General features: G+C 35.4%; 3 protein-coding genes across 3 annotated transcripts in view; 2 read left to right on the top strand and 1 right to left on the bottom strand.

Moving 5' to 3' along the window:
• Nucleotides 1-22,248, top strand: part of LOC129755884 (axin) — a 357,557-nt gene that overhangs the window by 181,643 nt on the left and 153,666 nt on the right. The window lies entirely within an intron of this gene.
• Nucleotides 1,020-5,174, top strand: LOC129755895 (actin-related protein 1). Its single transcript, XM_055752592.1, has 4 exons — nt 1,020-1,243; nt 2,472-2,536; nt 2,608-3,481; nt 3,550-5,174. The coding sequence occupies exons 1-4, from the start codon at nt 1,196-1,198 to the stop codon at nt 3,691-3,693; spliced, it is 1,131 nt and encodes a 376-aa protein (XP_055608567.1). The 5' UTR covers nt 1,020-1,195; the 3' UTR covers nt 3,694-5,174.
• On the bottom strand, nt 4,720-11,379 carry LOC129755893 (odorant receptor 94a-like). The gene is made up of 4 exons (XM_055752589.1): nt 10,640-11,379; nt 5,700-5,799; nt 5,371-5,640; nt 4,720-5,301 (listed from the first exon to the last, which is right to left on the bottom strand). Exons 1-4 carry the CDS (start codon nt 11,377-11,379, stop codon nt 5,242-5,244), a joined length of 1,170 nt encoding a protein of 389 aa, XP_055608564.1. The 3' UTR covers nt 4,720-5,241.

Raw genomic sequence — 22,248 nt, 5'->3', positions numbered from 1 at the left:
AAAAAAAAATTAACACTTTACTCACACTTATTGATTTGGACTAATTCGCTGGACCCGTCTCTCACAATCCGGCTTTCCGTAGCCGCTCCAGGCACCCACTCACTCGCAGTGTGTGATGGTTTTTTACTAGAAATGATAAAAATAAACGAATCAACATTTGCCTCTTGGTAATTTCGATTTTTACTCACCATTGGGTCCACTTCAGAACACTTCGAATGAATTTCTCGAAAAACTACCGACCAACCTCGACCGACAAATGTGTAGAGGAAAAAAAACAGTACCGCGGGCGTCAAATAATCCATACACGAAAAACTTGGAATGTTTGAATTTCTTAAATTATTCACGCTCGGATGTACTTTTAATCATGAAGTACATGGTCACAATTAAATTCATTGGATTATGAATGTGATACCATGGTTCTGTTCTATTCGGGTTTACAGTTCAGTCAGCTGAATAAATTGAACCCCTTCAAAGATAATCATAGGTTTGTTTATTAAGGCATTCAAAAAACATTCTTCGTTTATGTAAATTTTTTGCAGTGTAGAATTAAAACTTCCCGCATAAACCAATATCGTACACTTAATCTTCTGAATTATTTGTTTCTGATTAAGTGATTACATTAATAGTCACGATTTTTTTTTTGCGACTTTGCTTATGGAGTCTTTGCTGGGAATGATAAAAAATGATTTCTGAAAGATACGATGAATCATCTCAGACAAAATATATTTTCGCGCATCTGAATGTAAAGTGTCTTCGCTGCTGCTGTGGTGTCTTCAACAGCGATATTCTCGAAACATCTCAGACGACCTAATCAAAACAAACTCTAGAATATTAATTATTTTTAAAATTCCGCGAATTGAACACGCCGCATAAATAAAACCTGTGAACGCATTCCGTTTCATTTTTGCAAGCGTTCCAAAAAATCGTGCGCATGTGTGAGTCACATCAAATGACAATCTTCATCAATCAACTGCCATTTGACGTAATCGTGGAGAAAAAAGAAAAAGCAGCAGACGTCAACGTTTGATGTCTAGCTAGAGTGGAAAAGCAGAAAACCGCAAGCTGCTTTTAGTGAAGAGAAAATCGAATCGAAACCGTTGCTGCGTAAGCTTAAATCAGTTCCGCTAGACTCTGTTTTCCCCTGGGAGCCACCGGAAGCCGATAGTGAACGGAAGTGACCGCACCCGGAGACGTTATGGAACCGTATGACGTGATTTTCAACCAACCCGTCGTGATAGATAATGTAAGTAAAAGGGAAAAGGGGAAGAAGCTTTTCCTGCTGGCTGGCTGATGAATTTGTCGGGTTGGGCTGCTAGGTGCGCTAGAACGAGAAAGAGTCATAAAATATTTTCTCAAGCGTGATTCATTCGTTACGTTTGAATGGAGCTGTGCGAAAGAGATAGTTAGAACGTCATCAGGGTGGGTCTGTATAATGATCTACATATTTTGGGTCTGTATATATCATTGCGTTTCACAAGGATTCAGATATGAAATTGAATTAAAATGATAAATTCAAATCAATCGCAAAACGGCACCTCTAAATGAACAAACTTTAGAAAATTCTTTGTATTTTTTTTAACGCCTTAATTTTTTACTGTTTTAGGCAGGTGGAAAATTTGATAGATGATGGTAGTTGTATTTTTTTTAGGATTTTAAAGATGGTAGTTAGAGATCGATCTGGTATGACATCAACATTACGCTCCAACAAATGTAAATCTAAATGGAAACCAATTTTTCCACCCTTAGATTTGATCACTTAGCAACAGGGAGAAAACCTTTGGCTTAAGACTGGTAGATACATTACCTATTTTATTAAAATCCCTTTCATAATTTATTTTCTTGTCAATCCCTTGGAAAATATCGATAGCATATGAAAATAAATGAAAATTTCAATGAATATTTAATCAACTAATTTTGCTCGAATATTAGGTCTGCTCATAAATCTCTGTAAACATATGAGGACTTCAATCATGAGATGGATTAAATTAAATTTTTTATTGAGCATTTTATGAGAATCAGTTTCTTGAACAGCAGACACAGGTTTCTCCACCAGTCCGTTTAACAATACATCATTGAAATGCATCGAATTTTCGACACAGTCTTATTTTGAGGCTCGAAGGTTCCTCGATGCGGTGACGCTGATCCGGACACGGGCAGCGAACCGCATACGAATGTTTCACGTACGGAATGCACTGCGCAATGTACTCATCGGTGGGCCTTGCTATACGCTGCGGGTACCTCTTGGCGCAGATGTCGAAATAAGCGTCATGATGGTGCAGGTTCTTTTTATCCCGGTAGCAGTCTCGATGCTTTTGGCAGCGCACGTAGAACTCATCTATCTCCTGCAGCCGTCCGTAGCTGAAAACCGTAAAGTTACCTTCCTTGGGTGGTACCCGGCAAATTTGACGACGAATTTTAGTATGATCGATTGACATTGTTTTTATTAATGTCGTTTTTTCCCTTATTTCCAGGGGTCGGGGATGATAAAGGCCGGTTTTGCCGGGGATCACATACCTAAATGTCGCTTTCCGAACTAGTAAGTATTCCACTTGTGCGTTTGCATTGCGCGGTTGCTTTGATGGTAAAATTAATATTATTATTTTGCAGCATGGGTCGTCCGAAACATGTTCGCGTTATGGCCGGTGCATTGGAAGGGGATGTGTTTGTGGGACCTAAAGCTGAGGACTATCGCGGTCTGCTGAGCATCCGTTATCCCATGGAACACGGTATCATTACCGATTGGAACGACATGGAAAAGATCTGGACGTACATCTACAGCAAAGATGAACTTTCCACGTTCGTCGAGGAGCATCCAGTTCTTCTGACGGAAGCCCCGTTGAATCCGAGAAAAAATAGAGAGAAAGCAGCCGAAATATTTTTCGAAACCTTCAATGTACCGGCTTTGTTTGTTTCGATGCAGGCTGTCCTAAGTCTGTACGCCACCGGTCGTGTGACAGGTGTGGTGTTAGATTCTGGAGACGGTGTTACTCATGCCGTTCCCATTTATGAAGGTTTCGCAATGCCACACAGCATTATGCGTGTGGATATCGCTGGTCGAGATGTAACTCGCTACCTCAGAACGCTCATCCGTAAGGAGGGCTTTAACTTCCGCACAACTGCTGAGTTCGAAATTGTTCGACAAATCAAAGAAAAAGTCTGCTATCTGTCAACGATTCCCCAAAAGGAGGAAAGCGTTGATTCGGAAAAGGTCAAGTTCACACTTCCAGATGGAAATGTGCTTGAGATTGGCCCGGCACGGTATCGAGCACCGGAAGTTTTGTTCCGACCGCACATGTTAGGCGAGGAATGTGAAGGCATTCACGAAGTGCTCATGTATTCTATCCAGAAATCAGATATGGATCTCCGAAAAATGCTGTATCAGAACATCGTTCTTTCTGGCGGTTCGACGCTTTTCAAAGGTTTCGGCGATAGACTACTGTCGGAAATCCGAAAGCATGTTGCGAAGGATATGAAGATCCGGGTAAGATATATTTACCTACTTTTATAATAGCTATTAAATTGTAATCAATCGTAATCGTTCACTAACAGATCGCTGCTCCTCAAGAGCGTATCTATTCTACTTGGATGGGAGGATCTATCCTGGCATCATTGGATACTTTCAAGAAGATGTGGGTTGCGAAAAGGGAATACGACGAAGACGGTCAACGGGCAGTGCATCGGAAAACATTTTAAATGTAATGTTAGGGGGCTCGCAATACGTGCAAAAACGCAAAGACACAAACACTTTTCACATCTACTACGCATCGTACTAAAAGGAACTCTCGTTCATGCCTATGTATACTCTAAACCACCCTCACAGGACAGGACACAAACGAAGAACTGTTATTTCTGGTCCAGAAGTGGGTGTCATAGCGACACGTGACAGACAGTTCCAAGGTGAGTTGCTTTTTGTGTTCGATAGGATAATGTGCATCATTGTGAAACATGAAAATCTGATAGTTTGGTTATATAGATCCCTACTAGGCAAGAAAAAAAAGTGTTTTAATCGAAACTGTATCTTCTTACATCTTTATTTAAAATCATTAAAAAAAGTTAATATTTGTAACAACAACTTCGTTGAAGCACGTTTGCTTGTTAGGGAATTTTGAAGCAGCTATGGTTATCCATTCAATAACGTTTCGATTTGAACGAACATTCTACCTTAGGAGCTTTTCTATTCGTCTAGCATTATTTATTTTGTGTTGAAACTATTTCGAAAAATTAAAGGCGTTTCCTTCTTATACGAGTTTTTACTTGTCGTCCAAACCAGATTTTTAAATATGCACGTAGCTTCTTTTTTTTTAATAAAGATGTAAACAATTACAGAAACGATTTATTATGAATAACTAAACAAGGAATACTTATTTTAATTTAATCCGATGTTATCCAGTTATGGAATAATATGCGAATGTTTAAAAACGTTTTTTTTTTTATTTTGCTCCTGCTTAATCTGTTAATTAAAAATTATAAAAATGAAATTGTTAAATTGATAATCACCTATATGTTATTTGATTTTTTTTTTTCTGTAACAAATTTCGTTTCCTTATGGTATTCATCCTTAATTGAATCTCTTAACCGCTCAATTCTCTTCGAAAAAATAATTCAGTTAAAAGCTCCAACAAATTGAAATGAAACAAACAGACTTTCAGATAAAGGTTGTTCCTTTTTCGGATGGTTGTGATTTTTTTTAAAACACGCTAAGTAATTTGCATTGTTTATTCTTCGTTTTAAATGAAACAAAATTAAATCTAGCAAAATCTAATTTCTGTAACTGTTTACACAAACGACATTAACCATTTTCCGCATTGCTTTATAGATCCATTCATTCCACGCAAGCTGCATGTTTTCAACTTAACAAGATTTAACCAAAATTGGTCACACCAGGTTCAATCTATCGGGACTCACGAGTAAAATGCTTTCTAGAAGAATAGAAAACAAACTTCGTTTCGCTTCCTTCTTCGGCAAAGGACTAATAATTTATTATACTTATTTGAATAACTGAAGACCAATGATTAATATGAACAATGAAATTCAAAATAATCGTAACTAATCTATTAGATATTATTCAAAAATTGAACGAGATAGATTATGATTAAATCGCTTACGATTATTATCCTTTGATTGGGCTCGTTTTAAGCGAACTGAGACAGAAAAATATAATAATTTATATCATACGACGGAGGTCAAAACTAAACTTTTTATTTGAAAGAAATCCTTTTGTGATCTTTTTAAGCAAACTGTTCAGCCTTTTCTATTTTTACTGTTCAAAACTGCATACACTGAATAAGCCGTATTAAGGGTCTGAAATGAGAAATAGAATCATTAAAAACTTGATTTTTGAGCATTAAAGGAAATTTTTCATCAACTCACGGACATAAACGCCTCCAGGTTGTAGTTGAAAAAGTGACCAGCTTTTAGACGAATAGGTTCGTTGAAACGCTGCATCAGCAGTTTGACATTTTTCTGGTCCTTCAACTGTCGGTTGTTATACCATCCTGAACTGAAGACGGCGTTGGTAAGTTTTTGACTTTTAAGGGTAACTTCGTTACCGAAATAGCAGGGTACAAACACCTGTATCAGCATGGCCCCCAGATAGAAGAATATTGGAATTGACGAACCCAAGTGGTCGGTGATACTGATCTGCAATAATGTTTCTTCAATAAATGCAATCAACGAATAATTGATGGAATAGAAGTTACCGCCGAAAGTCGAAACACGCTGGCACAGATGGTGATTCCGCTAGCACACAGTTGAATGAATACTGTGAGAGTGAATGTCGATTCGATTTCCCGAATGAATCTAAAAAAATGGAAAAGTAACAAAGCATTATCATAATATATTTATCTGGTTAGTTATTAATTAATGTTAATACTACAATTTGCTTTCTTATTTATAACCTTTAGGCGTCTCCCGTCAAGTTTTACGTCTCACGGATCACATGTCTTTATCTCTCAAGTCTCAGGTCCCAAGTTTCAGGTCTTAGGTCTAATTTTTTCATGTCTCAAGTCTCATTTTTCAAGTTTCACGACTTACGTCTCTTGTTCCATGTCTCAAATTTCAGGTTTCATGTCTCAAGGTCTCAAGTCTCAGGACTCAAGGTCTCAGGTATCAAGGGCTCAAGGTCTCATATAGAGCTTAGCTTCTTCCATGTTCGAATATAGAAAGTGTTTTCCATTGAAAAGGACTTCAGAACAGATACCGTTCAAATTGTGATAATCGTATGAAAAAAAACCCTGCTAAGTGCGAAAAACTGTGTAAAGAAACTCCAAAAAAGTCTTCTGAAAACATTGGTATTATTTGACATCACATTTGTCAAGACTATTTTCTCCCTTGTTATGTGTCTTTGTTACTTTGGTAATCAACGTTCTTTCTAATGGACCTTAAGACAACTTTCTAGTTCCAAGTAGCGCTTCTTAGGGACCCATGCTTCCGAAAATCAATCATTTTCACTGAGCCATGCTTGACTACATTCAGAGCCAAAAAATCAAAGCAGTCAAATTTTCCTTCTTCAACCAAATCATACAAACAATCATGCATGACAACGACGCTTCTGTATTTGAAACACTTTTGCGATACATGATGAGGTAAAAAAGGACGCAGACTATCAGCAACGAACGTCTCGATGCTGATTTCCTTCCCCTAACGACTTTCAACCTTTAGGATCATAACTGATATGTATCAGTTCTGAGCGATCTATGTAGGCTATCAGATGATTTTTTATTTTTCGTTTTGCCTAGAAGGACAAAATCATGACTAGGTAACCGCAATGAACTGTCCAGCATGTGCTACAGCTTTTTTGAACATGTGGTCCTGGTATTTATTCAGATTTTTCCTTTTGAAACATTAATGATCGTCTATCAATAACGAGCATTATCAACAATGATGCGAGGATAGACGTTCGTGACGAATAGCAACGGTAGCCTCCGGTGGGGCATGGTATATCTTCTTGTATCAAGTTAGTGTTGATTTTCGACATATATTCAATGGGTACTTTTACCACGTGCGTATCACAGCACTCGGAGGTAGCATCATTCTAGCTAGAAACCAAATATAATAATAGTAGGAATATTCCTCACTCCCCAGAAACTTGAAGGACACATGAAACGCGCCTCCATGTGAGGAAAGTTCTTACGAACATGAATAAATGCTATCGAGAAGACCTAAGTTGCCTTAGACTAAATTTCAAAAGCTTCTGGCGAAAACTGTTAAGCTCATTATCACCAAAACTTTGTGTCCCGATCTGACGATTGTACTAAATACAACACAAGTATATTTACTATTTTTTTCATATTATTTTTCATGATAAGTAAGTTGGCTTCGTTAATAAATTTTATACTCAAAATATGATTTCGATTTATCGGTTCAACATGTTTTGGAGTTTTCAAAATATCAGATGTGCCTAAATGAAAAGTATGAAAAAGAGCTAATTCTACACGCAGAATTTTTTCCTTTACCAAATTATTCATTTTAGAGAAATGCTGATTTCCATTTACCAAACGTGCTCCCGATAATAATAATAATAATGATAATGTGGTCATTAATAAATTTCAAATAATATTGTGGAGTACATTTTAAGATCCATTTCCTTAGTAAATTGTTGCCTTCTTATGATTTCTTTTACGAAATATTCAGTATTATCCAAAAAGTGAAATTTCCATCAATGATTGTTCCAATTCAAATGACATTAGAATCTCAAATTATAGATTTGACATACTCCGTCAGTCGGGACTTTTTTTCCATTCGGCAGAAAACAACACAAATTGAGAACCATAGCAACATACTTTGCTACACGAAGAAAAGTTGGAGTAGGCTGAAATTCCTATGTTGAAAATAAAACATAAACAAAATTTTCTGCGTGGTCATAGAAATGCAAGTTCAATCACGAACTTTTGTAGTTAAGACGCGAACCCACGGTTGATGGAAAGAATGTTCAGAGTTTCCTCAGTGCCTCAATGCTTGAAATTTCCTTCCAGTAAGAACTTTCTCCAGGAGGTGGTGCTGATATACATGTCCTTGCTGAAGTATATGAAGCAAGCTGAGAGTTACCAATGTTGATTATAATATGTTTGTAGAAACCATTCCTGATTGCTTTTCTCGAGCGATTTTCCGACCACTGTAGGGACCTCTCTGCACCTTGGGTGATTTAAATGAGATTAAGCAGGAAACCTGCCAACTATGAATTAAAACGTTCGTCACCAAGCATCTACTACTACAAAACATGTCTTACTTTGAAAAGTCAAAACTTGAATGCAGCTAAATAAAGCTTTCCAGACTGCATAGTTTACCCGGACTTGTCAGATATGCATTGAGCATGCAGTTAAGCGGTTTTTCAAATTCAAACATGTGTAATAAAAAAACGACGGCAGATTTTTATTCGCTTTCTTTTCCAATACATCCCAAAGCTGCTCTACTTTAAATAAAAAAAATAGTGGAATGCGAAAAATGTACGCTTTTCAAAATAATTAACTAAACTTTGGGGTGTTCAACCGGCCCTATTACCGCCTACTCGACTTTTTCGGGTATCGATAATGTTTTCTCAAGGAAAAACTATCTAAACAACAAGGAAACTGTTTTTTTTAAAGTATTTTCCACACAACGAGCTGTCAAAACCATATTTTGGCTCTTTAGAGAATACATTTTGTGAAATTTTTTCCGCAAATTTAGTACAAATTTTAACAAAGTGCGTTGACTGACAAAATGATGATTCCCGGCAAACAACCTCAAGTAATCGGTTACTTTCAGCGATAAAACATCATTTTCTAACATAATCAAACTAAATGCTTCTTTCAATTTACACATTTGACACAATACATGCGTTGAAAACAAAGAAATTGTGCGTGACCGGTCATTAGGAACCCACACTTTTTTTTTATACACCAATTACCGCCCTTCACTAAACGCTTCAAAAAACAACAACTATTGAAAAAATCGAAAATTTTTTGATGCAAATCTATTCTACGAAAATAAAACTATCGTTTCAAGTTTCAAGCTTTCTACACAAATTGCCCTCCGCTTACATTCTTAACCACCTTTTAACTTCTTCTACGAAGCGCACTCGCTTCATCCATTCAGCTATATTCTTCACAATTACTTAAACATTTCTACCTTAGAAGTTCATCTCGCCGCAATGCCATTAAAATAATATAATCTTTTTTATCTTAGTACACTATTATTTTTACCACAAAAGCAAAATTTTTACAAAATCATATTATTTTACACGAGTTCACCTGCAAATACCAATTTGAATCTGATAGGAACCATTTCACGGGCAGGCATCTCGAAGAATTTGACCTCTTTAATTCGGTTTTTCTACGAAAATATTTTTTATTATAGCAGAACACATCGCTTCAAAACAGTTGTACAGATTAGTTATTTGCTGGTTGTCTACTAGTCGGGCTGCCCCCCCTCATTCATGTTTTTTTGCAGAATTTTTAAGTAACGTTTACATTTGTAATTAGTAAACTTTTAGGTTTGGATGGGAAAATTGAATATTTTGTACTGAAAAATCAACATCATTTTTGTTTCTTCTGTGGAATCGAGCCTGCTAATGGTTTTTGAGTCAATTTATAAATTCTTTTAAGGATTTTTTCCGCTAAACAACATTATCGAAGACCTTATTCTAATCATCTATCCATCTATAATCTTTCAATTCTTAAATATTCTTGCTCAAAGAATATAAAATTTCACCGATATAGCCGATAAAATAATTTCATAGAAGACCGTAACCTCGTATATTATTAGGCAAAAAAGTTATTAGGTGTTTAATAGGGGCATGGCGGGCATGTCTTTTGACATTTAAAAACTATAAATTCAATTAACATAACTGCTGGTTGCCTAGCGAGGTATTGCATGACTACTTTTCATGCAATACTTCGCGAGGCACTAGCAGTGATGTCAACAGAGTTTATTATTTTTCAACGATACCTAATAATTTTTTTTTTTTTGCCTAATAAGATACGAAGTTACGGTCTTTGACAAAGTTGTTAAGCGGAAAATTTACTTTGGAGAATTTATAAATTAGCACAAAAACCATTAGCAAGCTCGGGAAGAATGATTTTTATAATGATGATGATTTTTCAGTACAAAATATTTAATTTTCCCATACAAACCTAAAAGTTGAAATTTACTCATGTAAACGTTGCTTAAAAATTCTGCAAAAAATCATGGATGAGTTTTGAACCAAACGGAGCATTTTAGACCCCAGGGTTTGAGAAATTCAACAAATGACCCCAAATGAAAAAAAAGAAACAAATTATTCAGGGTTTACGATGCAACGTTCATTATTCGACGAAAAAGTTAGTTTAATTTTCCGCTCAACAAGATTGATTATTGATAAGATTGAGCAAAATGATGTTGATGTAATAGAAAAGTTAGTATAAACTTGAAAGTAGCAAAAAAGAAGCCAAATTTTCATCGAAATGTATTCTGTTCCCTTTGTGCCTTTGAAATTTTCTGAAAGTTTACTAAAAATTGATTAAAATCAAATCTTTATTCATTGTTTTAAGGCCAACGCTATAAGGCTAAGCAGAGTGAACAAGAACACAAACTTGCACCACGTGTTTGAGAAAGATCTTTGAAAGTAAATGTTTCTTGCCAATCTTGCGTTCTAGGATACTTATAACGAACTACTTCATCTTACCGACAGATTCGATTGTACTGATCAACTTGATTCTGGAACGTTTTCTGGTAGTAACGGATTTCGTTCGGTTTTCCGGATGTAGGAACGGGCAGTCTAGCGAAACTTTCGCTCAAAATATCGAGTTGCAATCCACCACTCAGCAAAAGATATCCCAGCTGAACATCGCTTGATGCGTTAAACAAGCAATGGCCGAGCATACCGAACATTTGATACACAAAAATCAAATAGTAATTCAGTGGATTGCCTTTTCCCAGCGGAAGCCAAAAGAACCAACTGAAAAATGGTAGCTTGTAGCGATCGTCGAACAGAAATCCCAGATGAGCCCACAGGCAGCTAAAGGTAACCGATAGGTACACAAGCATTGCATTGCTAAACACGTGCAGATTGTCATCTAGAATACGAGCCTCGATTTCTGTTTGAGGTTTAAAGCTGTCCGATACCGTCATTTTGAGCAAACAATAGATTTTTTCAAAGTTTCTCACAATCACTACCATTTTTGTGAACATGGCTAGCATCGTCAGCAAGATGAACAGAATATCAGTCCACAACTCTTCAATGTTTTCGGCATAAAAACAACTGGTGACCATCGCGAAAATGTAAATTATTGTAAAGAGAAAGTGATAGGACAATCGAAAGACCCGATAAGATAGAGTTTCATCTTTGGTTGCCCACAGGCCCAAAACTCTCCAGATCCGGAACGAAACTCGTTCACACCGAATGTACTCTTCGAACGCGACCATGGTTTCGGACAATTCAAAATGACTTCCCAGTGCCAGCCACGTTACGATTTATTTCAAAAACTTTTCGTCCGTATGGAAATAAGTTCACGGATAAAGTGGGTGTATCTCGTTTTAGAAAACTTTTTGTCACTAAGCTCATAATTTGGTCAATAAATTAAATATCATTTTAGGAAAGATGGGCCACCGCTCCACAAATATTCCAAATTGAAAGGGCAAAAATTATCCAGTTTATAAAACAGATTTCCTCACTATGGTGTGAGATGTATCACCGATTAAGACGCCATGGAATTCTTTTTGGCGTTCTTAATTTTCCCACTTACATCTTGATGATCTAGATGCTTCATAATTTGGAACAAACAGGCCAATCCAATTAAAAGCCGAATGAACTTTTAGAGTATGCACGTATAATGGGTATTCATATTGAAATTAATCTTTCAGTTAAGCGGGTAAGACCACTTTCGGTACCTTGAATAGCTTACGGTGGCTCCAGAGAAAAATATTGGTTGTAAATGTTAACAAGTGTTTGGGACAACTGGTAATCTTTTTACGTAACCAGCCTAAAGTAAACTTTAAAAAGTTTTCTCAGCCTTTTCAAGAACGCTTCTAGCAACCTGCATTAAAATAATCTTATCGATTCTTCTAAGTCTCAATCAATCTGAATTCAGAATAAAAGGGTGATACGGTCAAAATTTGGTCAAGGGAAAACGCTTGTGAATCGGTGAAATCGTTTAGTTAAAAAATCAAATTAAATTTCTTTTTCAAGTTTAATTAGTATAAAATTCAGGAAAAATATTCAGTTAGGCTTCCGCTTTTCCAAATCCGAATTGCCGGGCCTTACACTTAACCCCTGCCATCAGATTTTGTACGGCCACCTTGACCACCTTCTTCGCCGCAGAAAGCCAGTTTGCCTTGAACTGCTGCTCGTCCTTAGCAGTTTTTGGTCTTCTTTAGGTTCCTCTTGACAATAGCCCAGTATTTCTCAATTGGGCGGAGCTCCGGCGCGGCGTGTTGGGAGGGTTCTTGTCCTTGGAAACCACCTGCACTTTGTTGGCGGCGTACCACTCCATGGCCTTTTTACCGTAATGGCAAGATGCCAAATCCGGGCAAAACAGTACGGAGCAACCGTGTTTCTTAAGGAAAGGCAGCAGACGTTTATTCAAACACTCTTTCACGTAAATTTCTTGGTTGAAAGTCCCGGAAGCTATGAAAATGCTGCTTTTCAAGCCACAGATACAGATGGCTTGCCAAACCAGATATTTCTTCGCAAACTTTGACAGTTTCATGTGCTTGAAAATATCTGCTACCTTTCCCCTTCCTTTTGCCGTATAAAACTCCTGTTCCGGAAGCTGTTTGTAGTCGGCTTTGACGTAGGTTTCGTCGTCCATTACCACGCAGTCAAACTTCGTCAGCACCGTCGTGTACAACCTTCGGGATCGCGCTTTGGCCGTCGTATTTTGTTTATCATCGCGATTTGGAATCACTACCTTCTTGTAAGTCGATAGTCCGGCTCGATGCACGGTTGTAGACGATACACCCAGCTTATTTGCGGCATCTCGGAGAGAGAGGTTAGGGTTTCGCTTGAAACTACCGGCAACTCTCTTTGTCGTCTCGGATCCAGAATTCCTGGCTGTCGAAAAACGTTCCCCAAACACTTTAATTACATTTGTAACGGTTGATATGGCAACTTTCAGCGATTTTGCCAGTTTTGCGTGCGAATAGCTCGGATTTGATACGCTTTTGAAATTTTGATACGCTAGTCTTCTTCATTGGACGGGATTTTGACAACTGAAGAGTGAATTCCAAAATCAAAATAGGAGCAACATTCTACACACACACAGCTTCAAAATGAGGGGTGATAAGGTTTTTTAAATGCAAAATTGAAAGAAATACGTCAAGTTGATATTGACCAAATTTTGACCGTATCACCCTTTACTGTCGAATTAAAAAAGAAGCTTTATTTTCTTTGAAATCTTCCCACGACAAGAATATCGTTACTCTTCGCAATGAGTGATTGATAAGTTACCACATGTTTGATGTTACTACGGAGCTGGCTTTCAGTATGTCAACTTAATATACTGAGACGTTTATTTTTTCCGGCTTCAAGGGTTGAATTTGAGAAACCAGGCTGGTCTAAAGGAATATGCAGAATCTGCTTTCATCAGTCGAAGTCAAAATAACCGAATTTTTAATGCCCTATAAAAAGGCACAACGGGTCAGCTAGTAAATTTCTATCATTTTGACATGTTCTCAATCTTAAAATGAAACTGTGTTTTTTTACAGTAAAACAGATTATTCATGCTACCAAATACCCATGGCCGTAGGAACGAGGGGGGGAGGGGTTTGGGGGTTAAACCCCCCCTCCCCCCATGAGTTTCCAAAAAAGCAAGCGAGGTATTCTACTCCACACTCAAAATTTTAAATTTAGAATCAAATTATGCTAATAGAGTAAGGTTGTTCAAGAGTAACCATCTAAACTTAATACTAATGCCTCGAGAATCCATCCAAAATTCAAAAATTCTGCTTCACTTTTTTCAAAATTTTCTTACTTGTTCATAGAAAACATATTATTAAAGTTTTTGATATATTAAAGTTTTTGATATATTTAACCTATTTCGGATTACCTTATTCTGTATCCAGCTCAGGATTCTTGGTTTTCAGTTTGAATAATCATGAGAAATTAGAAATGAAAAGCTGCTTTGGAATCCTGGTTAAATTTTGGGTTTGCATTTCATATCATATTTGATTCATGTTTCTCGAGATCATATGCATTTTTAATTTTTTGATAATAGTTTCCTGGGAAGTTTCCCAAATAGAAAAAATGAAAAAAAAATTGTTTTGTTTTCAAATTAGAAATTCTTAAACTCAATTTTCATACAAAATTCAATCATTTAGAGCTTCTAAATAGATATCCAGAATAGAAATTCAGATTCAGATTCGGAAATCGTATTTTTGTACATTTCAGAAATCGTATTGAAGTTTGAATACAAATTCGTATGTTTTTTTTCCGGGAATTTAACAGCAAGCTGTCATTCATCCCCACATACAAATTCGAAGCTCAATTTTTGAATTCCAGTTAAGAACTCCTATTCAAAATGCAGATTCAAAACTCAGAAAATGATTGAGAATTGAGAATAAGTTCTACAATCAACATAAATTGTTGAGGAATTCAAGAGAACATTATCTTAAGACTTCTTGTCAGTTCAGTTTCCAGATTTCGAATTTTAAATCAAAATTAGTTTGTACACACAATTCAGTTGAAAATTACTAATGAAAAGTAAAATTTGGGTTAATTTTCTAAGTTTTGTTTAATGCAAAAAAAATTAAGTTTTATATAAAAAATCATACACAGGATTGCAATTGGTTCGTTATGAAAAATATTTGTTGTTAAAGAAACATGTACCTACACTTTACCTATAAAATCTGAACAAAATTCTATATTTTCCAACCTATTGTTTAACATTTATTTATTTCAGAATTTACATTTCACAAACCAATTCATAAAATTCTGCCAATTGAGTATATTTGAGTAAGTACCGTCAACTGGGGCAACATGCAACAATTTTCAACTTCAATGACTTCTAAAATCGTAATGCTTACAGATAATCATACCTCTTTTACATCAAAAGTTTTACGGTTGATGGGACACCAAACTGACGTAGTCAGAAAAATTATTGGTTGAACCAGTTACTTTTAAATTTACAATAACATGCGTTTTTCACCCTACTAAGAAAAAGGGGTAAGTTGCAACAAACTCTAAAATTAATTAAAAATCAAATTAAAACGTTTGGAAATTTATAGTTTTTGATACATTTGTGATGTCATGACGCATAAAGCATCAATTCCATTAATTTTTGGATTTGTTCGAATCAAATTTTATGTTTTTTTCTGTCAAAAATATTTTTAAGAAAAGAGTGTTAATCTGCTGCATACATTCAGGGGTAAAAAATACTACAAAATATTTTAATATCTTAAATCATGTAAATAAATCTTAGGATGGAAGAAATTTTAATGTAAACAAACGCATAATGCAAAACAATCATATCCCAGATGAGATTTAGTTCTAATTTGCATTTTGTTACATTTTGCCCCAGACAGCTAACTGAATTATAAAAATATTTATTTAAAAAAATTAGAGATTGTCTGAAAAATATTTATACACCAACAGTGTTGGTATAGGATAATGAAAGCAATATAAAGTTTGTAGGTGATATCATTAAGCCAATCCGTCATACTAGGTAAAGTTTTTTACGGCATCGGAAAATGTAAAAATATGTACATTAGACTGCCCCAAATTTGTATGGGAAATTTAAAACATGTGAAATGTTTTACGCTGCAGGCTAAAATTGATCTTGGGCCTAGTACAAGATCTCATGTCAAATTTGGGCCAGATCGGACCACGGGAAGGGGTCGCTCAACGAGCCTGAAGTTTGTATGGGATTTTGAGACATTTTGTTCGAGAGGAACATGAAAAACCAGTTTTCCGTCAATAACTTTTGTCTCCTTCGACCGATTTCTTTCAAAAACAGGTTTTCTTGAAGCCTGAGTTATGACAAATATTTCATCAGAAGGTTGCATTTCAATTAAAGTTAAGATAAAAAAGTTATTAAGCTTCAAAAATTGGCTAACTTTTTTAAGGGTGATATTCATCACTATTTTAATGAGGCGACGAAATGTCCGACCAGGACACTCAATGTGAAATGCATGCCGTTTCGTCAAATGATGACCGATTTTAACCATTGTTGTTTCGTTCGATTGCAAATTTTATTGTTTTTCAAATACTTGAGTTTGGACGATATTCACTTGATAGTTCGGAAAGAAATAAGGGCGGAAAAATGTTTGACAAATTAAAAAATATTGCATAACCACAGGGGCTTAGGAGCATGACTGGACGATTTGTGATGCCAATAAAACAGCTTTTCATCAGAAGCTTTGGCCGGCGCCGGCCGATTTCTTTCAAAAACAATTTTTCTAAAAATCTAAATTATGAAAAATATTTCATCTGAAGACTGCATTTCGATAAGAGTTAAGACAATAAAAAGTTATTAGGCTTCAAAAATGGGCTAAACTTTTTACGGTGGTATTCATTACGTATTATTACAGCGACCAAAGTTATCCATGAAAAACTGGTTTTTCATGTTTCTTCCGAGCAAAATGTCTCAAAATCTCATACAAGCTTCAGGCTCGTTGAGCGACCTCTTCCCGTGATCGGATCTGGCCCAAATTTGGCATGAGATCTTGTACTAGGAATTGAATCAATTTTAGCCTGCAGTGTATAACATTTCACAGGTTTTTGAATTTCCAATACAAATTTGAGGCAGTCTTTTGTACATATTTCCGCTTTTGGGCGAGGTTTATGTTTCATCTTTTCTACCTAACTCAGGATCATTTTTTTTTTCTCAAAAAAATCTATTCAAAATGGTTGTTACTCTCAGGCAAAACCGCCAACAATTTTTTTAAGATCGAAAAACACATGGACCAACGCTTTATGATGCCAATAAATTGATAATTTTTCGAAAAAAGGTCCTTTTACATTTTTCTCACGTTTTTATTATATTAGCTGTAGCTTTCTTTTGATAGAGATTGAAGGTGAATCTTTTTATTGGCATCACAAATCGTCCAGTCATGTTCCTAAGCCCCTGTGGTTATGCAATTTTTTTTTTAAATTGTCAAGCATTTTGCCGCCCTTACTTTTTTCCGAACTATCAAGTGAATATCGTCCGAACTCAAGTATTTGAAAAACAATAAAAATTGCAATCGAACGAAACAACAATGGTTAAAATCGGTCATCATTTGACGAAACGGCATGCATTTCACATTGAGTGTCCTGGTCGGACATTTAGTCGCCTCATTAAAACAGTGATGAATGTCACCCTTAAAAAAGTTAGCCAATTTTTGTAGCTTAATAACTTTTTTATCTTAACTTTAATTGAAATGCAACCTTCTGATGAAATATTTGTCATAACTCAGGCTTCAAGAAAACCTTTTTTTGAAAGAAATCGGTCGAAGGAGACATGTTCCTCTCGAACAAAATGTCTCAAAATCCCATACAAACTTCAGGCTCGTTGAGCGACCCCTTCCCGTGGTCCAATCCGGCCTAAATTTGGCATGAGATCTTGTACTAGGCCCAGGATCAATTTTAACCTGCAGCGTATAACTTTTTCAAAAGTCGGGTCATTTGGGGCAGTCTAATGTACATGTATTGCTCGATTTTTAATTTTTTTATGAGAATCAAAAACTTTAAAAAACTTTTTCACGAAGTTAAAAACTATGTCATCATCAATTTGTTTTCATTCAATGATAATTATTTACAGTATATTGAAATAAAAATTGAATGAGTGTCGTGGTATACAAATGTTGCATCTAACCCTGCTTTTGCATGATGCCCCGTTTGACGGGGGGATACAATTATTAGAAATTTGAAGCCCTTTATATTGAATTATTTTATTTGTTTACCATGATTTTATTTCAAAAACGAGTATAATAAATATCGGGAAAATCAGCATTTATAACCGGGAGAAAACCTGGGGAAAGCCGGGAAAAACTTTGGAATTTCAAAACGAAAAATCGCTAGCAACCCTGGGTTTTCAACTTTCTAGTATCATAACTGATATGTATCAGCGATGTGTAAAGTGTAAAGGTTGCAATATGATTTTTAATTTTTCTCTTTGCTTAGAAGAACAATATCATTACTAAGTAACCGTAATGAATTGTCCAAGATGTGCTACGGCTTTACATTAGAAATGGTAGCACCGCACACAGTTTCCGTCCAGATTTTTTTTTGTCCACGACGCTCTTTCCCTCTCTACAAATATTTCTGAATCGCATTATGGGCCGCTCCAATGCTTACTTCTTTCATTTTTGCTAACTTACTTACTCAAAGAAATGTTGGGGAGAGTACACCGTTTGTGTGCATAGAATATTTTTGCACTTCTCCTGAAAAAGGTTCCTAATTTTCACGAAAATTATGAAAACTGGAGATCACGATACACAGAGTTTCGAGTTGAACTTTGAGCAACAACACAAAAAAGAAATCAGTTGTTTAAACGTCATCCGGGATATGCAGGATTTTATCAAAATCGTTCTTAGACATAATGCGTAAACTTTGTCAAATAACTTAGCGTCGTATGAAAAAAAATTATTAATATTGATAGTCTTATCAATTGTAGATTAAACTATTTCTTAAAATACCGAGGAATTCAATAGACAATTTATATTATTTTGAAGTAATTAGTATTCAACTGAAAAGAAATGAGAATTTTTTTTTAAAACAAAGCATCTCTTGAAAACTTTGAATAACCTCATAATAATTTTGTAAAAGATCTTACTAGAGCCTCGTGAAGGTTCTACGACAACGACTATTTTAAGGTCTAAAAAACACAATTCAGTTTAATAAAACTTCCTCCGGTTAAAATTTATGCTTAGGTTGTCACCACATCCTGATTCCTTAAACCGGAACTATTTTATACAGTAATAAACGAAAGTATGGTTTTAACGATTTATTTCTAATTTCATTTATTCATCTATTTCATAAAATTCATACCTACTTATTCATAATATTCTTTAACAAACCAACATGCTTTTTTGTAGTAATCATGTTGTTTCTTGATTCGAAACATCTTTTCTTTCCAAGTACCGAATAATCGATTAATTTACCATGCTAGAGCATCTCAATTGTGTCAGTTCAGCAATAACTTCAAGGCCAATGTCCTCTAAAAAGCCTTAAAATCCAGACTTCTTGGAAATTTTTACGACTTATTAATGCGTAATGACTTGAAATAATCCATTATTCATTGAAGTAAGAGGCAAACGGGCTAAAACAACCCTATGGGAATAGTTTCACTAGCCGAGAAAATCTAATTCGCTTATCCTTCCCCAAATGGGACTGATCCTTTTTTATTGTTTCGATTATAGTCGTTTTAACATCTTTATGTCATTCGCGACTTATATCAACGGACAGTCATTGAAAAACTTATCCGGTACAACTGTGATCGATGTTTACTCTTGGGCTCGAACTCACGGACATCAGCTCAGGAAGCAATAGACTAGCCAAAGCCAACTGAGCTATATCACAAGCCCAAAGACTGATCCTTGAATTCTTGCAGATGTCTGAAGATCATTCTTCCAATCCGTAAAACGGGAGATATACGTACCCATATCTTTGCATATTATCATAACATGTATACTTTAATATTCATTTATGTCTATACAGTGCGGGAAATTTCTATAAACGCACACACGGCGTATGATCGATCAGCTGGAATAAAATATGACAAACAAAATTACATTATTCGATTGATCTTTCAAAAATACAATTAAATATTTTACCAAAATTTCACTCATATATATTAGCTGAGTGAAATTAGTAAAATGTACTCATTGCGTGTTAGAAAATGCAATTTTTGAACTGCCTTTTTTGTTATAATTCTAAACGAGATGGTCTTTAGGTGATACATTAGTCTTGATTTAAATTTTTATAAAATCAACATTAATAAGCAATCTATTGGTTAAGAAATAATTAATTGATGATAATCCAGTTGTTTATGCTTCTTCAGAACACGATGTCTCAGAATTCCTTTCACTCTTGAGATTCAGTGCAATCCCTTCCCGTTGTCACCTTTAGGTTAAATTTGATAAATTAAATAAAAAACATTCCAAATTGTGATTTTTAGTAAGGAATTCATTGTGTATAACTTTTCACAGAATGGTACAAACAACATACTTTGTCCAGCGAAGTTTGAGTACATATACAAAAATCCGAATTTTTTGATATGCATTTTGATGGCATTAACAAAATATTACGCTGAGTACACATTTTGGTAAGTTAAATAAAAAATTTGTGGACCATTTTTTTTAAATAGCTTGCTGATTTTAAGTTTAGATTCAAATCTGGTTCATTTTATATTTTTTACGTGTAGTCTCTAATAAAAAAAAAATAAATAAAATATATAAATTTTGTAAAAATTTTAGGATTTTATTTTTTTTAATCAAATTAAAAAAAAATTGACTTTTTTCAAAGTTTGCGTTTGCGGAACCTCTAAACATTACTTTTTTTAATTGACCCCATACAAACGTTTGTTCTCCACACCCAAATCTATGATATGGAGGTGCAGATATAATGGGACATTGGGACACCCTGCACGGAAAATAAAAAAAAAAAGGTAAAAAAGTTGAAAAGCAGAGGTATTTTTTCCACTCTTCTTCCTCGGTAAATTTTACTTTTTTTCATCCACCTAGCAAAAAAGGAAGTTTCACCTTTTTTTCATTCATCTAGCATAAAGGCGAGGGGGAGTTTTCTGCTATGTATTTATTATGAGACTAGCCACACATTCGTATGCGCTTTAATGACGTTCCATTGCAAGGACAGGAGCACTCAATTTCGTACCGCCAGCGGGATGTACATTTGACCGGATCCGTTTCTGATTATGATAACAAACAATCTGAAAAATAACACTGGCGTTGATTTAAAACTTATTAAATAGCTTACCTGCCGCCGTATTTCAAACGAGGAACCAGATCAAGCTAGCCAACGCAGTTTTCAAACCAACTTTGAAGATTCGGCAACATGATCCTTTGCTTTGCTCCTCCTGATATTGGTAGACAAATTGGCAAATGTCTATAACCTCAATAGACGCGAGTCTGAAAAAGATACATTTTTGGATTTACCTTTTTTCTGTTCAGCTCCATTCAGGTAAACTTCACCTCGCTGCGAGGTAGAAGGTACCTTTTTTGTGTTTACCATTTTTTTTAGGTGAGTTGTACCTATTTAATCAGCTCTATTCAGGTACATTTCACTTCGCTACGAGGTATAAAGTACCTGGCAATAATTTACCTTTTTTTAGGTGAATTGTATCTTTTTTTCTGCTCGATTCAGATAAATTTTACCTCGCTATGAGGTGAGTTTCACCTCGAAGTGGTAGAAGATACCTTTTTGGTTTTCACGAGCGTTCCCAACAAACGTGAAATCGTATCAGAAATGATAACTCGAGTCATTTACAACGGTGTTGCGAATCGCAATTGAAATTGAAAAGATCGTATAAAATGTCATCTGAAGTCAGTTTAAATCGAATATGATTCGTTCTCTCTGCAACCAAATTTGAGTAAAATTGACCAATAAGAGAACTGGTAAACATTGTCACTTGCAACGATTTGAAGGCTACGAGAGCAAAATCTTGTGCTCTCTTGCATTCCTCCGATAGGTACGAATAAGGTGACGGATAACGCCCAATTGATGTAGCTTTCTTCGCTTTTGAATGAAATGAAATTCATGTATGTATATTGCCTTCACTTTGGCAGGTAAATGCTGTTTTTCCAACTTTCATACGATCATTCATATAATGTATATGGAACGTTTATCAAAACAGCCTAATGATATAGCTACAAAAATGTTTGCTGGGTTCACCTTGCTATCTCGATAGTTTATACCTTTTTATTATTTTGCGTGTATGCTTGGAATCGAAAAATAAAAGAAAGAAAACGACCAGACAGCAAAAAATGAAGAAAAATCAAGCGATAATTACTGTCTGACACCTTGGATTATAAAACAGATTCCGGTGCCATCTGTCGTTAGTAAGTGTACATCAGCCTACAGCGTATTCTGAAAAAAGTTGATTGGAGAAGAACTTAATTAGATTTTTAACAATATGATGAAGCTTCTGTCAAGGTATAAAATTACAAATATCATTTTTAGATTTAGCCTTATAGTCGAAAGTAAGTCGAAATAAATAATAAATATAAAATTTATATCTTAGTTACCTCGCTTCAGTAAAATTATTTGAATCTTTTGCTACTGGCTGGATTTTGAATATCACTGATTTTGAATATCACTATGAATTTCTCGTGGAATAATTTTTCAGTCACTAAGTTCGATGC

The sequence above is a fragment of the Uranotaenia lowii genome, chromosome 3 (assembly GCF_029784155.1).
Source record: "Uranotaenia lowii strain MFRU-FL chromosome 3, ASM2978415v1, whole genome shotgun sequence".
Classification (NCBI taxonomy): Eukaryota; Metazoa; Arthropoda; class Insecta; order Diptera; family Culicidae; genus Uranotaenia; species Uranotaenia lowii.
The sequence above is the reverse complement of the archived record's forward strand: the minus strand, read 5'-3'. Positions and strand labels throughout refer to the sequence as shown.

Bases quoted from the DNA above. Each gene is read 5' to 3' on its own strand.
- LOC129755895 (XM_055752592.1), top strand. From the start codon at position 1,196: ATGGAACCGTATGACGTGATTTTCAACCAACCCGTCGTGATAGATAAT. The intron at 1,244-2,471 runs GTAAGTAAAAGG...CCTTATTTCCAG, and splicing joins AACCCGTCGTGATAGATAAT to GGGTCGGGGATGATAAAGGC. The intron at 3,482-3,549 runs GTAAGATATATT...GTTCACTAACAG, and splicing joins CGAAGGATATGAAGATCCGG to ATCGCTGCTCCTCAAGAGCG.
- LOC129755893 (XM_055752589.1), bottom strand. From the start codon at position 11,379: ATGGTCGCGTTCGAAGAGTACATTCGGTGTGAACGAGTTTCGTTCCGG. The intron at 5,800-10,639 runs GTAAGATGAAGT...CCATTTTTTTAG, and splicing joins CAGTACAATCGAATCTGTCG to ATTCATTCGGGAAATCGAAT. The intron at 5,302-5,370 runs GTGAGTTGATGA...TTCTCATTTCAG, and splicing joins ACCTGGAGGCGTTTATGTCC to ACCCTTAATACGGCTTATTC.